This window comes from Athene noctua, chromosome 4 (assembly GCF_965140245.1).
Source record: "Athene noctua chromosome 4, bAthNoc1.hap1.1, whole genome shotgun sequence".
Lineage (NCBI taxonomy): Eukaryota > Metazoa > Chordata > Aves > Strigiformes > Strigidae > Athene > Athene noctua.
Genome location: NC_134040.1, coordinates 61,014,974 through 61,035,731, shown reverse-complemented (window position 1 = coordinate 61,035,731; position 20,758 = coordinate 61,014,974). Strand labels below are relative to the sequence as shown.

The following is a 20,758-nucleotide window of genomic DNA, read 5'->3' as shown; positions in this document are numbered from 1 at the left end:
GAGCGGTCATTTGAGCTTGTTTGAGAACACTCTTAAGAGATTGCTTAAAAGGAATACAAAACACTTCCTGCCTATATAATGCACAGCTTTCAGATCTGATTTGATTTTTATACTAAATCAAATTTGGGAAAAGGATTTTACACTACTGGCTTAGTATTTCTGTTATATACATTGAAAAACTAAAGCATAAGGATTTTTAAGACATTAGCCAAGGTCTTTTAATAAGTCCAGTTGGTACAAGGAACAGAGGAGGCAGATTAAAATGTCTGCACAGGCTGAGTATAAAACATGAAGATACTAAGTGGATGGCATTTGTACTAAGATGCCAGACAGTGAACTTTGCAGCTGAGGCACTCATACTTTCAGCAACTGTGCTACCAAAGTGGTTACCTCCTGAAGAGGGTCAGTCAGAAAGGGGAGTGGGGGAACTAGCAACTCAGATAAATCCACTAAAACTATGTGTCAGGGCCCTAAACTAGATCCAGTTCAGGAACTCAGGAGTTCTGAGCTGCCTAACTTTAATATTCTGCCTTGTTGTGACATACCCGTGGAAATACTGATGTGCATGTTTCTTCACTGAAATCAAAGTGGGTATGTATTTTTATTACATTACTTCACTAGTACCTGTAACAGGCTATTCAAGGGGTGGGACTCATCCTGAAATTCACTTTTGTTCTTTCAATATAGCTTTGGAGAATTTAATCACTGAGCATCATGCAGCTAGTTGGTTGTTGAATCTGTCTCTCCATCTGTCCTTCCTTCCTTGTTAGAGCTGAGATTTTAATTACAAACATCTGTGCACTCAATTTCTTCATTAAAAATAGGAATTGAAGTTACCCTGGTGCTGCTGACAGAGACAGAACAGAGCAAACACCACGCTGGAAACTTTCACACAGCTAAGGGAGAATCTTCCCTCCCTGACTCCTAGGGGTCTAGTTTGAAGGATAGGTGAGCGAGCAGATTGTATTTGTGGGGATTTCCCCATGTGAGAAGGAGCATGCCAAAATAAATTTGCATTTATACATTTATTTCTATAAATAAATTATTATTAGAGGATTTTTTTTCTGTAAAAACACCTCTCAATAATTGGAACAGTCTTTTTGGCTAAGGTATGTTAAGCAAAAGCCTTCTTATCAGTGGTGCATTCTTTGTTGCGTGAGAGCACATAATTTGTTTCAGTGAGGTTCTTTCTTTACAACCCACTTCTTGTACTCTTGTAGGCAGACTAAAACCCTCCATTTTGCGGTTTGGAAAATACAGCAGGAGGGTATGGAGAGAGAGACAATGCTTCTCAAGGGAGGCCGTATATGGAGAGAGCATCAATACTTGCTCTTGGTCATGTGAACCTTTTTTACTGTGGTGGTTAGGAGGGTGTGCCAGTTAGAAAGATAACACTTGCTCTCTTCATTCTCCTCCCTTCTGCCTTCTGAAAGAGCAGATGGAAGGTTCCTTTCACGATATACATGGCTCATCATTATTTATTCATGTGTTCATCTTTCTCTTTCTGGTGAGAGTACATGTAGGAGGGACATTATAAAGCCAAGGTAATTTTCTGCAGTAGTTTCAGGAGGTTTATAAAACATCTTTGTGACTAGAAATACATACATTTTTCAAAAGAGTGCATTGCAAACACGGTTGGCTTAATAAAGAGGACACTCACAAAGCTGCTCATTTACAATTCTGTGGTGTGCCTCATTTCTCATGTGAACCTCCACAACATGGAAATTACTGCAGTGTTAGCCTTCACTACTGTTGGGCTCCATCTAATAGTGTGACTTGAACTTATTGTGCATAGAGAACAGGAACAGTGAACATACAGTTTTCTTCTGCTAGCAAAGTAGTAGCACTTCTGACAGATAGGCCTTTCCCTGCCCTGTCCCTGCCTTTTCTTTCACTTGAAGGTGGACAAAATGACACAGGGGGGAGAAAAGAGTAAAATAGAGGAGTGAAATTTCACAGGAAGTAGAGCTGAGAGGGGAGAGAGTGTAGAATTTAATTTGAGACATTCATTGATTTTATCCTATAGTGATTTCTGCTACTTAATTAAGCAGTCTGATAGCCACAGTGTGCAGCTCTCCAGCTCTGATCTGTGGCATTAAAGAATTTCCTGCCCACACCCTTTATTATTCTGACTTCAGGCACTGAAAAAAACATGAAAAGCAAGGATATTGACATTTTAATCACCCAGCTATGACATTAATAAGATTTTGGCACTATGTGATCTAACATACCTTTTGTCTTGATATCCAGTGATATAAAGAGACATCTAAAGATGCAGGTTTAACCTTAGAGGTTTTTTTCTCCCCCGGTTATGCTGCTGTGGCACATCACTGGATTATATTGTGTGCAAAGGGACTGTTTCTAAAGCAGCATTATTACAGTCCTATAGTTTCTTTGCTTTAAGATAAGGGCCAGCAGGTGATCTGTGGGTGGGTTGGTGCATGCAGACTGAAAATCTGGCTTTAAACGAAGGCATTTGAAATCTGGAAGATGATTTTGAGGTGTGGCGCCCTAACATCAGGCTACATAGATTGTTATGTTAGGTTTTCTTAATAGACAAATTAGACAGATTTGAAAGGGGATGTAGCTCTGCTAAAGGAGTTAAGATGGTAAGCATAAGCCAACTTTTTAGCACGTGATTAATGTTGGCTATAATTTCCTTTTTTTCCTTTACAGAAAGCATGGGAGAAGATTACATGGTGGAGATTTTGCCTAGATCTTTCTTGCTGCTGGAGAAAAATTGGGTTTTACTTGCTCCAGCTACAACTGACAACACATTGAAATAGCAATTCAAAAGACAAGTGAAATAAGTTTTCAAAATAATTTAGCCTCTAATAATTTACTAGAAAGCCCAGAATGAAACGAGTGTGCAGCAGATTCATATGCTTAACAAATAATGCCTCTTCAGTGCATACACATACAGACAGCAAGCCAGACAGGCCTTCTCCAGCTTCTCAATAGGACAAATAAAGGCAAGAATTGAGGGCTGTCTATGCTTAAAGCCATTATCAATTTCTAATTCCCAGCAAAACCCAAACTATTTCTCCAGGCAGTCGTATGGGTACGACCCCTTAGACAACAATGGTATGGGATCTTCCAGTCTTACGTTCTGCAGAAGGAAAACCAAATCATGTTTTGTACAGTGAAAATACTGCTACATAAACATAACATGACCATCACCCTCTCCAAAAGATTAACTCCACACACACACTTTTTCCTTCATTTCTGTCCCTGTCCTTTTGCCTTTTAGGCTTTTATACAGGACTCACATTACGTGAAGCCAAGCAAAAAAGAGACAGAAGCGCATGGCCCTTAATGAGGTCGGGCAGTCTAAATCCATGCTTCCTAAAGCCCCTGCTCTACCAGCCATGCCACTCTATAGCTGCAAGTGGAAAAAGAGAAGAAAAGCTTGGCTTGATGCAGTGCAGCTATTTGCTTTTCAGTACTTTCTGCACCTGCAGTCCTTTACTACCACAGTGATACCTTCAGTGCATCCTGCAGAACAGGGTTTAGAACTGCACACGTACACGTGCACAGAGTCACACAGAGACTCCTAGCTCAGAATTTGCAAGTAGCCAGGAAGTAGTTGTCCTAATTTTGGCACTTCAAAGAAGCAGCCAAACTGCTTACGTACCTACAGCTGTGCTGAAATCTTCAAAACCTCCAACTTCATACTTTGTTCTAAAGCCATGTATTTCAACACTTCCTACCTGAACTGAATGTACAGTTGACTCCTCAGACAAGTGAAGGATGGCTGAATATCTTTGTTTGGACTTCCCAGTTTCCACAGGGCAGCCGTGTGTGTGCCGTTTGCCTGTTAAGCCCTCCTCCTTTAAAATAATATGAAAAATACTGAGCAAAAACGCTGAATTTAACAAGGAAATTTTAGGTTTATGTGTAAGACATCTTACTCCAATTAAAATGTCCTTCCTTGTGTAAGCATTTCAAAAGCCCACCAGAAGAGATTGGTTTTTTATAACTAAATTACAAATGTATTAAGAAATTAAGTTGTATGTCATCACATTCTTTTTTTTTCCACTGTCTTTGTTAGAACTTTAATGCGATGAATATAGAATTCCTGAAAAAAATGTATTTATTCTGCAGATATCAAACAGGATAATTTAGAGTAACATGCATGGGGATGTAACAGTAATTTTTTTGGCACATTCCCTTATGATGCCTTATACTGAGGATGTACTATAAACTATCTGAAAGGATTTAACGTCATACTGTCACCTTTCTATTTTGATGCTGGATTAATTTGTATATTACACCAAGTGTAAACTGTAAATATTTTGCAGCGGAAAAGCAGAGTTTAGGTAGACTTGAAGTAGACAAGCTTGAAGCATTTTTATACCCAAGGCAATTATTGACAAAAATGCCTGAGAGCGCACTGGGGGCTGCATAGTTAGTAGCTGTTCTTCTGCCTGATGCCAGAGTAATGTGCTTTTCCCCTCAAAAAATTATGTTTGAGCACTCAGGGTAGAGTGGAAATAGGGGTGTCCCTGCCCAGTGATAGGAGAGGTACACTCACTGCTGGTCAAATTATTCTGTCTTCCCTCTTCTGTGACTATCAGGAGTTTGACATTGGTACTCAGCCTGGGTAACAAGAGCCAGTGGGATGTTGGTTTGAAGGGGATGATACATGCAGGTGTGCCTACTGTACTGCTTAAGAGTAAGAAAAAAGTCAGTGATATGTTTTCATCCATGTGATCCCAGCTAGCTGATTTCCCAGTTCCCAACAAGTCTGTTAAGCCCTGTGCTTTTATTGGTACTCACTGGCTTGTCTTAACAAAATAGATCAGTGCATATCTGCTACATACAACTGGCCTGGCGAAGCATTTAATTTTATTTTCCCACTTCTTTCAGAATATATTTTGTTCTATTTATGTAATTTGTGTTTTGCACATTAAGAAGTCCATCAAACTACAGATCATAAAAATAAGACTGTATACTGTGTATCTCATCAGCACGGCAGGAGTAAATGCATTAATGTCTCCTGCCTAACTAATTGTGGTTAACATTATAGAGGTTCACAGATATCTGCATTTCCAATTTTGAATTCTGTACTTTCAGTTTGGAATTTAAGGGAGAAGGAGGATCTCTTCTTTAATAGACAGCTAAGATGTTTGGACCAGTCTTTAATCCTGACATGATTTTCTGTGAATTAAAACTTTTCTTTCATCTGGTTATATCCATGGAAGAATATATCTACTAAGTATATGCTATATGTCAGAATTTATAAAAACTTTCAAATAAGTCATAAGGTTCTTTACTAAAAATTGCAGTTAACTGGATTGCAAACAGATATTATTAATCTGTTAATAATTAGTACTTATATTATGCATGACACACTGAAATCAATCAATCTTCATTTTATACGTAATCTGTATACTCTCATTTTATACCTAATCAGATATCATCACTGGTGTATTGTAGGTGAGTACTCTTAGCCAAAGACCACCATCCCAAGATGGAATTGAATACAGAAATAGAGGCATAACTGCAGTCCAGACTTGAAGTTCTCTGCTTTTAGTCCATTATCTATGACCTAGACGTCAGTGGCTCCCAGACAGCAAAGCATGTACATACTGTATGTGAGCCACCTCTGCCAGCCTTGTGCTGGTGTCTGTTCAGGGTCAGCTTGAGAGGATCTTTCCTGAGATTGGAGGCAGCAGGGGTTGTCCTGGAGCTGCCACAGGTAAAAAGTCAATTACAGGGTTGGAGGAGGAGGAGACCCCAGTGACATGTCATTGCCAATTCACAGGTGAAGCGTAGCTAAACTGCTGCTCTAGAAAATACACATTTACTTGTTTAGGGGGAAAACAGAGAACATTTTTTTTGAAAAAAAAAAATTGAATTAAATTAAGGCTTCTCCTTTGCTGTTCAAGAATATATAATATCACTCCCTTTACTCTCAGATTTGCAGGATACTATATAAAACCAAAATTCATTGATTACTGCTATTACTGTCCAGCCTGACTCTTGATAGGTCTTGCACCAGAGTAAAGGTACTTCTAAGAAATAGCAGAAAGGAGTGCTCAGAGGCCTGTCTGCTCAACTCTGAAGTGTCTACATCTGTTTCTCACCATTACTGGCAAGCTCTAGCAGGTTTTTTTTTTAATTTCAATTTGCACTTACAGTAAAGCTTTTCTTTTAAGTTATGTGAGAGGGTTTGTGCATGTTATAGAGCTTAAAAGTGCCCCTGTGAGACAGCGCTGTTGAACATCATTACATTCAGATGGATTTGATTTGCTTTGCAGAAGTCATCAATTAGAGCATCTCATAGCCATCTATGGAGAATGCAAATAACTGCCATTATGAATGGCTTAAGGAGTCATGCTGCTTTCTTAAGTGATAGCTGACATCTGGTCATATTGTATGTCACACTAGTATTAGTCTCAAATATGCTGTTATTTGAAAGCATTAGCAAAATGTGTTTTAGCATCTAGTACCTTATCTTTATTTGCAGTTGAATCAATGCTAATTTTCAGATTGTTACAGAGCTGTTGGTCAGCAATGCTAGGTGGGACCCTGGTACTGAGCAGCTGCACAATTCCTCTGTACTACAGGCAGAAAGAGGAAAGGTTTTGTCCCAAATCTTTTATCTCTACTCCAAGAAACTCAGTGTTATTTTTCCCTTTTCCTTCTACCTGAGACTATACTGGAGCTATTGGAGTTTAGCAGAGTAACATAGAAGATATTCAAGCTGAATGTAAGAGTCTAGACCAGAATCTGCTTAGTTCAACCTCTTGTTCAGTTTCTGACTCCTACTCTGCATCAAGCTGTGCCCTTAGCTGTGAGGACTTCCCCATCATTCCTTGAACATTCCCAATAATTCATTGATTCAGAGTACTGTTTCTTTATTTTTACATTGTACTTTAGGCTGCAGCATAGCACTCCATGACCTTTAGTCCTTCTACCAGTCTCTCCAGTAGATTCCCTATGTATGCATGAGTATATATCTGTATTTACTTATATAACCATGAGTCATAATAAAGATTAATTGATTAGGAATGGCAAAGTATTAAGTTCTGTGAGCACATCATATAAAACAAATGTGATCACTGAAATAGCAGCTGGCTTCTTATATGGGAAAATAATGAATAATTACCTTTGAAGAGACTTAACTTTTATTCTTCTTTTCTTTCTTTTCTTTCCCAAAGCAAGCTGATTCACAAGTCATTTTTGTGTGATGTGTTTTTCAGATATGGAGACAAGTGAAAAAATCCAGAAAAGTGGAGTTCTTCAGGTGTTCGCGGGTCTGTTGACGCCACAATCTTCCTGCACAGCAAAAGTAGCTAACATCATAGCAGAAGTAGCCAGAAATGGTGAGGTTTTCTACAAGAACTTTTCTGCTGGAACATCTTCAGTTTTTCACCTCACTTGTCAGTATGTTTTACTTCATTTATGTTTTCATTTTGTAGATTAGACACCTTTCATATCCCTCCTTTTCACTCTTTTTTTTTGTCATTTTTTTTTTCTCTACTTCTTAATACAATCAAAACAGCATTTGGCTACTGGAATTCTTTTAGTTCTTATTTTCATGCTATTTATTTTTTAAGACAATCAATAGTATAATTTATTGGGCAAAGATAGCATGCCACTGGCTTTGTGAAATGCATATAGGAAAAAAAGGTGTGCATTATTGTGCATCCTGTTATACATAGTGCACATATTACAACAGTAGCACATATACAGCAGGTTAAGAGACAGCAGATTGTTTCTTTGGTCCGAGATTTGTGATAACATTATTACCATTACGAAGCTATTGATACAATACCAAAACCAGTTACTCCTACCTAAAGAGCATTATGTTAGACTTACAGCCCAAGATCCCAAATTAGAATCAGGGGTCCATTTTGGTATGTATTATATACATATACATACAGTTATATCTTGTAGGAGATAATGGAAAACTATTTACATTTTTTTTCTGTAAAGAATTGTCTTAAAGCTCACCCACTACCCCTCTTAATACCTTTAGCTCAAAAAAATATCTGCAGTCGAGGGTAGAGGAGGTTTGTGGCTGACTTTTCTCACTCCTTGACTTGCTGCAGTCCCAGCCAAAGAGGCACAGATTGCATTTTACACTTTCCTTCCCCAGAGGCCAGGCAGAAAAAAGTAGGATGCCTCTTAACTGCTGTCTGCATGCAGGCCTGGCAGCCATATCTTTCTCCCTCTGTAAACTCTTAGGTTGATGCCTCTTCAGGGAAGGGACTACATCATTGCTGACTATTTCCACTTTTCCTTTCCACCTTTTCTTTGGAATCACAATACTACAGCTCCTTCCTGATAGTCCCTGTGTGACCTCCTCCATCCAATTCACTGATTTTTGAGACAATACTATATATGGATATTCAGAAATAACATTGACAAGAAAAGAAGATATACATGGTTAGTTTTTAAGTTTTAAAATTATTTAGGTAAATAGCCAGTAAAAATGTAAACATAGACATTTAAACTTAGAAATGTTTCAGATTTAAAGATTCATGCAACTGTATCACATGCTTTTTCTGTGCTTTATGAATTCATAGTAAGTATATTTAGAATATTGCAGTCAACTGCATTCTTAGTCCTTTTAGCTCTTACCTCAAAAGGGCAAAAGAATGAAAACAATGTTCACAACAGCTTAACTGATTACTGTGCATTGTTGCATGATTCTCTTACAGAGCATTTTAGCCAGTACCTTTCAAATCTGCATTAGTACATGAAATCTCTGAATAGTTTCTAATATATCCTTTTCCCTGACAGCTTTTAAATTGCTGTTAGGAGTACACTCTTCAGAAGAGCTAGCATTTTACCTGGTTCATCATACAAAATAGTTTTTGTCTGTTTCTTAGAGAGCAGGTGTAACTGGGACCTCTGGCAGCCAAGGTTAAAGTAAAGATATTCAGAAATTATTTAGGGTGCCCAGTGCTTTCGAGACTGAGATGAGCTGGGTGTTTCTCTTTGGATTCTAACTCTGTTGACAGAGTTGCTTAAGCAGGATAGCAGGGAACACCTCATTTGAATTCTGTTGTTTTCTTTGTCCTCTTACATAACAAAATGAGCATTTCATGCTCATATTGCATCTTTTTTCAACAAGTTTCAGGGCGCTTTGAGAAACCTGCATTATCAACATCCTACAAACAGTAGGTGTTAATCCCAGGCAACTGAACTGATTTCCCTGTGGTCATGCCATGCAGCAGTGGCAGAACTAGGAGTAGTGCTTCTGACTCTGGGCTTTACTGATCAAAGAGCATAATTTTCTTCACTTCTTGTTTTTCTTTCCCATTCCCCTCATCTGATCCTACACACACACACATCTGGTCACATCAAATCCTTCTACTTGCGTCAGTGATTTTGTCATGTTTCATCTCTTCCTTTTCACCTCTTTGTGTTCTTGCTCTGTTTCACCTCTCCAGCTCACATGACTCTTCCTCCTCCCAACATGATCTCATGTTAGTCTCTCCCATTTAAAATATCCAAACACACAAAACCCCCTTTAGTCACTCTTGTGTCTCCAGCTACAGCCATTTCCCTTTCAACTGTGAGCACACTGAAGGCTCAGATGCATTTGCTACCCTGAGCTTCACAATCTGTAATACTTACGTTTCTTTTTTGAAATCTTGTCCTCCTTTGGTTTATGTTAATCTCTCCTCAGTGGTTCTTCTCTTAACTTCTTAAGCCACTCTTCACTGTTTTCTTCAAACGATCTGCTTAATTTCTCCATCAGGTCAGTGGAAAACTTCTAACTAAATCATTCTGTTCTTGATTAACTTATCTTTCTTCTATTACTTCTGTGTAGTATCACCTGCAAATATAGTTGCAGTTACCACAATTTTGTGCTGTCTCAGATTTATTTTGCTATATTTAATGCCATTTCTTTTACTTCTTACCCTTACATGCCCTTGATAAATTGCTCAGCATATTGCATAATTATTTTGTTGCCGAATGGGAGATGGAAAGCTTCTGGTAATACCAAATGGAGGAAGAGAGGGTGGAGGAAGAGTTTCTTACTCCTTTTCACCATTTGAGCAAGAACCTAAACATACAACAGAACAGACTGAGACCTCTAAATGTTTTAGGAGAGAACAAGTGCCATTTCAGAGTACACCGACTAAGAGAAAAAAATAAATAAAATCTGACTTTGATGATGTCAAGACTATGGTAAATTATATATAAGAAAGTAAAGCAGGGAGAAACTGACGAACAGAGAAGAGATTTTACAGGCAATTAAGAGAGGAAGAGGCTGAGGGTACAGAGAAGATGGAAGAATGTAATTTTTATTTATTAATAATTTTTAGTAAATAAACATTGAGATGAATATGAAAGTGGGTGATAAAGACATAGATAAAAAGTTACAAGGACACAAGGACATGGCAGGACCAATTTTAAAGAACAGATGTTTGTGTTATTTGTTCTATTCAGTACAATGGATACGATCACCATTTATCACAGTATAAGTGTGTACAGTTTTAAAATGTTACAGTATCGTAGGGAGGTGGGTCAATATTGTGCTGACTACTGTCTTCTGTTGGACCTGTGGAAGTGTATAGATATTGCTGATTCTACTTCATCTACTTATTGGTCATGTGAAGATTGCTTACCTCTATCACAATTATTTCTTTAGCTAAAATAACACTGCAAGATTAACTACAAAAGATAAAAGATTCTGTAGCTACAGAAACATCAAAGAACATTGTAAAATAGGTGCAACAGAAGGAGCATTTCAGAAGATGTATTTGTACATCAAGCATTGTATGAAATCCTTGAGTTATTGGTGCGAGGGGTTCTGTTGATCCAGAATCAGAAAAACTTTCTCATCTCTTTTTATGGGGATTGTACACCTTGGTTCATTCTGTCTCTTAACTGACCAAGTAACACAAAGGTAAACTGATTTTGGAAGATCCAACATAGTCTGAGATGAGGAAGAAACATAATCTGCAATTCAGAACAAATCAAAAACATATTGACCCTTTACCTTGTACAATGCTACATCTCTGAAGGGTACCCTGTAGTAAACTATTAAGTAACACTATTGGTGTATCAGGTGGTTGCTTCTGTAAACTTCCCTTGTAAAAGGCACAGCACAGTGCCTGCCTAACTAGGTTCTTCTGGAGACCAGTCCTTTATCTCTCTGACACCAGGATAATTCTGTATGACTTGCATGGATGTGAAATAATACTTTGGTTCTCTGTGACTGCGGGACACAGCAGAAAGGAAGGACAGAAAGGCAGAGAGATCTTTCCAGTGGATGGGTCTTCTGGCTTTCCTCCCATGCTGGGCATCAGTTAGACTGTGGAAAGGTATAGGCCTTTGGTCTCACATAATCTCTCTTGTATTTCTCATTCTTTCTTGCTTTAATTCCTTTTTTTTTTTTTTTTTTTTTTTCCCAGAGCAAAAGCTTTTTACGGGTTCTAATTAAGGGAGTAGAGAGTAAAAAATGTTGCTCATTCTGGAGTATGAATACCAGTTTTATGTTGTCTTTTGTGTTATTTAGTAATTTTAATTTATGATGAATTTGTTGGAGTAGAGGAAAAGGTTGTGAATTCACTGTTCAGCACTTCTTTATGATGCTAAAACCACACTTTATGATGCTAAAACCATGCTCAGTCTGAGCTATGTTAAATTAGTTTCTGTGGAAGTCAATTAAATACTCTTAATTCCTTCTAAATTAACAAATAATGGAAAGAATGTAAACCTAAATGCTAATTTGGGTGTGTTCTCTAAGAACTTGCATGAGAAGTTACATTGTTTATCTATGCATGGGTTTATTCTCACAGAAGGCGGAACTGCAATGCCAGTGTGACTAGAATGGATGACACTGAAAATAGCCGACTTGCTTTAACAGGCTTTGCATTATTTGCAGAATTCATGCGGAACCCATGTGTGGATGCTGGGTTGATCCCTCCTTTGGTGCAGCTGTTAAACTGCAAAGACCAGGAAGTATTGCTTCAAACAGGACGTGCCCTGGGCAATATATGCTACGATAGCCGTGAGTGTTGAAATACGCCAGATCTTATAAATGCTCTTGTAGGATGGAGGGGGAATGTTTTGGTGTCCTATACCTTGTGTCCTGGGGGGTCACTTTCCTCTTTTCTTGATTTTTGTTTACCACACGCCTCTTCTGATTGTATGGGATAACTGAATGTCACACTTGCATCATGCTTTTGTGACAGAAAGGTTAAAAAAGCCTGTTTCAATATTGTGATACATCTGGATGTAAGAATAGAAAAGATTTGTGATCCTGGGTTTGGTTTTTTTAAACATAATGAGCTAGGTTTTCAAAGAGCAGGTGCTACATACACAGAGGCCTGAATAGTTAATTTTTCCTCAAACAGAAATTCTCAGAAGGGAAAAGACAGAGTAAGAAGGGAATATTCATATTCTACGAGTCTCAGAGCTGTGCAGAGCTACATATGTGGCTGAAATGATGCCACTCAATTGCTCCGAGATTACATATTGGTATTTTTGGTAGTCAGGGGTTATGGGGGAGGGAGGTTTGGGAGGTTTTTGTGGGCACAATAAATTTTGCACTGCGAAGCAACTGAGTTTGAAATGCAACTGTGACTCCATGTGCTGATTACATGCATGGATATGTCATTTGCAAAACCAAACCAGTGTTTGCAGTGTTTTGAAAATGCAACCTCATTATCCCTTACTTTAAAAAGCCAGGGCACAATAAATATGGTACAGAAACACAGACACCAGGAACATCATTCTATGCACATGAAGGAATTAGAAGCCTATAGATGTCTGCAGATGGGAAGTGAGGTGAAATAGTAAAAGCCTTTTGTTATCTTGAGATTTAGTGCCTTATTTCATATGGCAAGAAATTGTCTTTGTATTGTGTTGCATTTACTAAAGGTTTTGCTGTTCTGAATACTATCTGTTGAAAGAACTGAATTATTAGTAGCCTTTCTCCTTGCTAGTATTTTTCATCCTAGTTTGGAAACTTACATTTTATATTGTTTTAAATTACCTTGCCTTTGACCTCAGGGAAGTTAATCGGATTTTCCATGCTGGCATTTTCATTTACAGACAACTACTGCTTGAGGAAATTAATGTATAATTCTTTCATTTAGGATTTTCTTTAAGGTGACCAATCAGCTGAACAACTGCTTCCCCATGGAAACTTCAAGTAGAATCTGTTGAGCTTTCTGTAACATAATTTATTTACTATATTTTATTTCAGGGTCATATGTGATACAATGCTTACTCCCAGGTGGCACTGGTTTATTTCATATAAGTAAAATCTACATACCTATTGATGCCATTGTTGTTCAACCCACATTTTTTCAGGAAATACAGTAAGGACACACAAAAATGGTTTTGTAGTATCAGGTGTTGTGGGCTACTGCTGACTTTTACAGTGCATGACTTAGCCAGTACAGAAAAGGTGTATGATGCCTTGTGTTACCCTTCTGTGGAGCAAAGCTGAGCCTGATAATCTACAGTAGGCAGTGATGTGTTCTGTATGCCGTGTGTTGCTGTGCTCCTGTGAGAGGACAGTCACTACCTTCCCTGTGTATTTGAATAACATTAATGAATAAAGTGTAATAAAATAGCATCTTGGATTTGAGTGGAAAAGGCTATTTACAGTGCTTATTTATCACATCTACCCTACCTGACTTTAATTTTTATGTTATCTTAATTAATGTGTAATGATTATGTAGTTTTGTATATCATCCTAAATTCTTATTTAGGACAAATACTTTCAATGTGCTTATTACCATAAAATTTAATATAATTTAATCTATGACTATTATTTTTCCCTAACAAAGGGCTTTAAAGTATAACAAAGACAAGTTGTGGAGGCCAATAGCTCTAATAAAAAATGTTATGTATTGATAGTCTTTTTCCTTTCAATTGAGACAAAAGCAGCTGATAACTGGGATTCATATAGGAACTTGAAATACTTCAGTAACTATATTTTACCATATACATGATTGTTTTTTCACATCTACCACCCATGTAATTATAACATGCTGTAATGAGGATGGTCTTTAAGTACTAAATCAATATTAGGGTGAAATTAGGCCCATACTGAATGGCTCATAGAAACATTTCTATTTATTGAAAGCCCCAATTATACTGTATTTCATCCCAGCAAGCATGCATCACTTTGTTTAGTGACAGTTTATGTGAAAAGGAGTTAATCAGTTGTCTTATTTCTGAGAGAAGTCTGCATGGTACAGGATGAAAATTGTGGAACAAATGGCTTTTCCTACAGGGAGGGGTCTCTTAAAAGTGGCCTTGCAAAGGAGAAGGATCACCTGAAATCTTTTTCTCAATTAAATGAAAATGGCAGTGATTTCTCGGAGTTCAGAGATCCCAGAATTGCTGCATAAAGGCAAGACCATTTCCATGTAAGTTCAGGAGGGACTACCCCCTGGAACATAGCCATTGTAGAAAGGTAATTAATGACTAAGTCCCAGTGCTGAAAGAGGTTTAGTACCTACCAGTTAAAAGGGGAATTACACACTTGCTGACCAGAGACCTTACTAAACAGAGCCATTTCCTCACAGAAAACATGAAATGAAAACCTGTTGACTTACTGACAAATTTCCTTCTCTATTGAGTTTGAAGTACACTTGCACAGTGTTACTGTCTGGGTGTTCATCATTGTTAGCCCCCTGAAATAATACTGAATCACCTGTTTGAACATGGAGGAAACGACAGAGAATAAAATGCATATTGTAAACAGTTAAAGAGGAAAAAAATAGGTCAAATTTATTCAAAGCAGTCTTGAGAGCATCTTTTTAAAAAGTATTTATGTTGTGAAGAGATCTACTTTATGTGAGTCTCTGAACATTAAGAATACAGGCAAATGTAATTGCAAAGCAGAGTAGAGGAAGCTTTGTTAGTACTGATGAGGCTTCTCTCAGCCTTCCTCTTGTATGCAGAGATGAAAGAAACAATTGAGGTAACCAAAAAGATTTTAAGCCAGAAGCAGTGAATTTAACTAATCACAGTATGTAGACTGTTCAGTGCTGTCCTACAATTTAACAAGATACATTACTGCATGTTCCTGTACAGCCTGTAATTGTTCTACATGCTCTGTCTAGTGAATGCCACATACACCTCGCCCCCCAAATTTTCATCAAAGTAGAAAATGCAAAGCCAAGTGATCTCTCCTCCTCTCCCTCCTGCTTTCTCCTCCACTGTATCTACAGCCTGTACCAAGTACAGCTGCTTGTACTTCCGTATCCCCAGACAACGGATTCCTCTGCCTCACTCAGGGACAGAATTTTGTCTGAACTCTGTTGCTAGATGTAAAGCTCCTAGCCCACTCATTGCTTTTAACCACCAGTTATGTTTTTTTACTTATAATCTGTCATGGTTTAACCCCAGCCAACAACTAAGCACCAAGCTGCTCGCTCACTCCTTCCCTCTCCCAGTGGGATGGGGAGGAGAATTGGAGAAAAAGCAAAACTCATGGGTTAAGAACAGTTTAATAACTAAAATAAAATATAACATAATCATAAAAACAATAATAAAATGTTATAATAACAATAACAGTAGTAGTAATGAAAAGAAATATAACAAAAAGAGAGAAAAATGAAACCCAAGAAAAGACAAGTGATGCACAGTGCATTTGCTCACCATGCACTGACTGATGCCAGAGCAGTGATCAGCCCCCCCAGCCAACTCCCCCCAGTTTATATACGGAGCATGACGTTCTATGGTATGGAATATCCCTTTGGCTAGTTCGGGTCAGCTGTCCTGGCCAGGCTCCCTCCCAGCTTCTTGTGCACCTGCTCACTGGCAGAGCATGGGAAACTGAAAAATCCGTAAGTGCTACTTAGCAACAACTAAAACATCAATGTGTTATCAATATTATTCTCACACTGAATCCAAAACACAGCACTATACCAGCTGCTAGGAAGAAAATTTACTTTATCCTAGCCAAAGCCAGGACATAATCAAAGCTAAATTCTTAGGCATTGTCCAGTCAGAACATAAGACCCATCCTTCTATCTGCCTCGCCACTCTTCATCCCCAAATCAAATTATAGCTACTTTCCTACTGTTTCTTTACAGCCCCATCTGCCATTCTCCCCAGTGCTGTTTCTTTCGTAACTTTGTTCATTTAGGGCTGTTACAGATGTGCAGATGTTACAAACTAATAGGGCATACCTCCAAAACTCTTCTAAGTTCCCATTGCACCTTGATTCCACGTGCAACATGAAGATCTCATCTCCATTGTTTGGGAAGGGTTACATTTAATGTAACATGGTTCATGCTACAAAAAGCAGTGTCTTAGGTCAGAGCAGAATGCTTAATTCTGCTGTAGATAAAGCCTAAAACTCATTTGCTACCATCAGCTCTGGAAGCTGGGAGATTAAGCTAAAGAACAGCATTATCCCAATGGCAGCTTGTGATCACTTAATGAACAACCTGATGGCTAGTACACACCCCTCAGCTCTCTGCTGGCTTCTTTCTCAGTAGGCTGGGGTGACTTGAATCATGTGGAAGATTGAGTGCTTGGGGGACAGGGAGAATGAGACCACGGTTTTCAAGTTAGGCCTGCCTTCTTACAAGACCCACATGAGAATGGAGGAGAAAGACATCCCACTCTGACGTGCCACGCACCAATGCAGTTTGTATAAATGAAAGATCAGGCCAACCAGATAAATTTTAGTCAAGAAATTTAATGGAGGATGATGCTATATTAAAATAGTAGTATTTTTTTAGCAGATAATAGCCTCACAGTATTTTTTAAGTTTGTGATGCACATGCTACCTTAATCTCAGTGATCTTTCCACCAGTAGTTTGTTACACACTTTAGTTTGTCAACCAGTTTAAAACTGTTTTCCTGTGGTTTTATATATCATTGAGCACACTGTAGAAGCTACCATTATTATACCATAAAAGTGATCATCGTAAGAAGTGAAAAGCTAGGATATTTAGAGCCAGGATATTTAGATTCAGACTAGAGGGACTCATTCAGATTGGCTTCAGTTGAGATTAGACTTTTATCCATTAGAAAATAGTTCCTTCTACTGTTTAGAGCACCCACATATTCTGAAAGCTATTGAAGGGAAATAAGTTCTTCACATATCTTGTAAGGGAAATGAAAAATTTCCCATTCTGCCCTTCCATAATACTCACATTAATGGTAGTGCTTAGAGACTTCCCTGGGGAATCTCAAAGCTATTGCTTTTTGCATTCGTCCACAACCTTGTTTCTTCATGAAACCACCAACCTAGGTACAACAGCTGTAGATTTGGAAAGAAACTAAAAACACCTACTCATTCTATAAAGGCTCTCCTCTGACAGCTGCTTATCTACCTTTTTCTGCAGGAAACTTACTGGAACCTTTTCTCATCTCCCAGGCTGTACATTTCTTTGTTATCTACCCAGTCTTACTTGTATCGATGGCAAGACTCCTTGCTGAATTTCAGCAATGCGGCCTTTCACATAGACCCAGATCTCTCTTGATCCCAGCCTTAACACCAGACCGTGAACAGTATACTGCTTCTTGTTAAAAAGATCTGACATGTGCTATAAATTCTGTATACTCAGCTGCCCATCCTATAAGGATCTACAGACCTCTTGCAGAGATCTGCTAAGAAAGGCTAAGTACAAAAATAAGAAGCTACTCCATTGTATAGTTACATACATCTCCTCTCAGGAGATGAGGTTAATTTCAGCATCTAAAGCAGACAGCCAGATGCTTAAGAATTAAATATACTGGAAAGAGTCAAATTCAGTTCTCTTTAAAAAATGGCATAACCTTTTTCAGTACCATATGGAAAACCAGCAGAATGCTAGAACACAACTGCTGTTGATAATGGCACACTGCTGGCTAGTCACTTTTATGAAGGTCATCCTGATTCATGCAGCCAGACAGCATCTTACCACAGTCTTTCACTTTTCATTGTACTAGATCCTACCAAATGCAAATGCCACCTACTAAGCTGTTTCCCAAGCAGTATCATGATATTGAGACCAGAGGCTTTAACTTGTTGATTGAAAACTGATTGTTTAGAACAGCTTGTAAAGAATTAAAATTCTAGTTTTCAGTTGTACAGTAATAGTGTGTTACATTTAGATCTGACCTCTCCGAGGCATGTCAGTCTTAGAAAACTATAGCACTTTTTTAGTTAGAAGTCCTTGATAATGCAGTATTTTTTCCAATCCTCTGCAGCACAAGTATTGCATCAGCGAGAAACTAAGCATACCGTATGCATGCCAACATGTACTTTCACAGTAATATTTAGTACTTATAAGCAATTAATCATGAATGTTCTTAGGAAGCTGTTAAACAATATTTTTCTAGTTTACTTACCCTTTAGGTGGCCTAAATGGAATCAAATGATGAGGAAGTCTTCGTAGAGCATCAGAAAAAGCCATTTGAGATGTGATACGAGACATGAATTTTCATTCTCTGGCTATTAATCTTTTTAAAATTTACATTCTAAATAGTAACTTTACTGAAACAAGTGGCAAAATTCTCATGACATAAGCCAAAATTTAACAGAAACCCACATGGCAGGGCAGGACAGAGAAAAATAAAAAAAAACAACAAACAAGCAAAAGAAACCATAGACTTGCAATTTTTTCCTTCTTCAAGAGGTATGAAGCCTGATTTTCTGTTTGTTTTAAAGAGTATAGGTATGATAGGTCCTGCTTATTTTCTGCAGTGCAAATTTTTTTCGTCTTCATGATTTTTCAAGGAAGATTATTTGAATAAGCAGAATAAGTAGATCAGAATTCTGCCAGTACAGGTACAAAGAAAATAAAATCTAAGTAACAAAGTAGATTTTTTTCTGATTCCTTACTTTCTCCCCCTCCAGCATTTCCATCACAGTCTGTAAAGTTTGTGTATTGCTCATATTCCAACAGGCTCAGAGACACCCGCTTAATTTACAGTCAAAATAGAACTCATAGGCAACAAGGAAATTGAAAAAAGAAAAAGATGAAAAAAATATATAAGAGATGAAAGGTGTTTCCAAGGTCTTAAAGAAGGTCATGAGTAGGCTTGGAATTAAATCCTGCTTTATTCACTAGATCTTGCTGCCACCCTCAAAGCAAGTTAAGAATTCAAACTTTGGTTAAGGACTAAGCTATTTCTTCATACTTCAAAGCTAAACAAAGTAGGAAAGGCAAAAACTTGGAATTCTCCTAATGTTTATGAACACACAAAAAATTCCTTATCAGGAAGAAAAGCTTTCAGAATTTCAGTAACAATCAAATCAACAATACAAGATATGAAACTCTTTTAATTCAATCTCACTTTTCATGTCTTTTTTCACTTTGCCTTTTAGGATATTTGAAATTATTCATATTTATAGATAACTACAGTCACATGTTAATGCTTTCAACCCCCTCAGAATACAAAGCACAGCTTGTTAGTTGGGTGTATAGACACGGCCAAAGTGTCCAGCTTATTCTACTTTATTTAGAAGAGTAGGCGTTATACGTCTAGAAATATCAGTCGTCACTAAATCAGCAATGGTAGAAAAACATCAAATGAATTACCACGGAAAGAATCCGTTACTATCTTGCTAATCATTGCTTATGCATAATTGGGAAGTGTTTATTAACTTTTTTGGTTAAGCATGCAGCCATTGTTCTTCCCCTTTTAACCTTGTGTTTTAGTACAGTCAAATTATATAATCATAGCTTTTTAAATAATAACGTAGAATATAATTTTGTTGTACTCTCAGGTCCACTTCTGCAGATTTTCGCAACTCTGTGGGCCAATACATTGCACAGGCCGAGCCTTTTAGTTGTTTACATGATAGTTACACAGGCATCTGGTTTATATAGTATTTCATACAGTGCAATTACAACATAGAGTTAACATACAACATGCAAACCACCTAAATTCAGTTACATTTGTTGTGTTCATATCTAAGGAGTACTGTGCAACTCTCAGAAACAGAAATTGGACATTATTGACAAAGAACTAAATTAGTGAAAATCTTTTCCTTAATGCAGTGAAGCTCTTGAATGTCTCAGCCAGAGCACCAGGAGGTTGTTTAGTTGGAGAGATTTTAAATCTGTTTCTACACTAATATAATCAAGAGACAGTGCCCATCAGAGGCAGTTGCAGTCTAAGTATTTGATAAAAGGCAGTGAGGAAGGAGTTAGGCAAAACTACAGATAACAGCAAGATGGTTAGCATTAACAAAGATGTGTTCCTGTCACATGTGGTGTCAGTGTGTATCAACAAAGTTGGTCTTTAAGCCTCCTTGATCCTGAGACTGCTGTGTGGTTAGTTGTCCAGCCAGCAGAATGTCTTGAGGAGTCAGGATGGATGCCCTGAATACCCTATCTACACCAGCATTCACATTTCCCTGAAAAAAAGAGTCACTTACCTAAGACAGTGTCCAGTTTATCAACCACATCTTGGCATCACTTGGCCTTTTGAGTATGGGCTGTGATGCATTGCTAGTTGCCCTCCAGTCAAATCAGTGGGTTGCTTTCTTCTAATGAAGTAAAAGATTTCCTAAACCAAAACAGTTTGCTGGTCTCTCTCAGGCTGTATCCTACAATCTTTCATATACAAGAATTTTCTACAGGTCAGCTCTTCCGTGCAGGCTGAACACTAAAGCAACAGTCTACACGCTGCTTCTTGGAGTTCCTTTAGAAGGCCGGGTCCTCTCAGGCACCCCCAGGCTTCACTATTTGGGGCAGGGATAGCACTGACCCCAAGCCCAAGACTCACCCCAGCTTTTCCTAGATCCCAGCACCATTTGTTACTTTCTCATATTTCCATGAATTACTCTCATACTTCTCTGAATCTTCTTCTTTCTTCCCAG

General features: G+C 38.0%; 1 protein-coding gene across 8 annotated transcripts in view; it reads left to right on the top strand.

Annotated features, from left to right (window-relative positions):
- RAP1GDS1 (Rap1 GTPase-GDP dissociation stimulator 1) overlaps window positions 1-20,758 on the top strand; it is a 102,157-nt gene that overhangs the window by 47,346 nt on the left and 34,053 nt on the right. For 6 of the 8 annotated variants that reach the window (XM_074905539.1, XM_074905538.1, XM_074905541.1 and 3 more), the window contains 2 exons: window positions 7,209-7,331; window positions 11,855-11,980. In XM_074905539.1, the coding sequence (XP_074761640.1) occupies window positions 7,209-7,331; window positions 11,855-11,980 (249 nt within the window). Of the gene's footprint in view, window positions 1-7,208; window positions 7,393-11,854; window positions 11,981-20,758 lie in introns of those variants that run through there. The other 2 variants (XM_074905545.1, XM_074905546.1) reach the window with 2 other exon arrangements.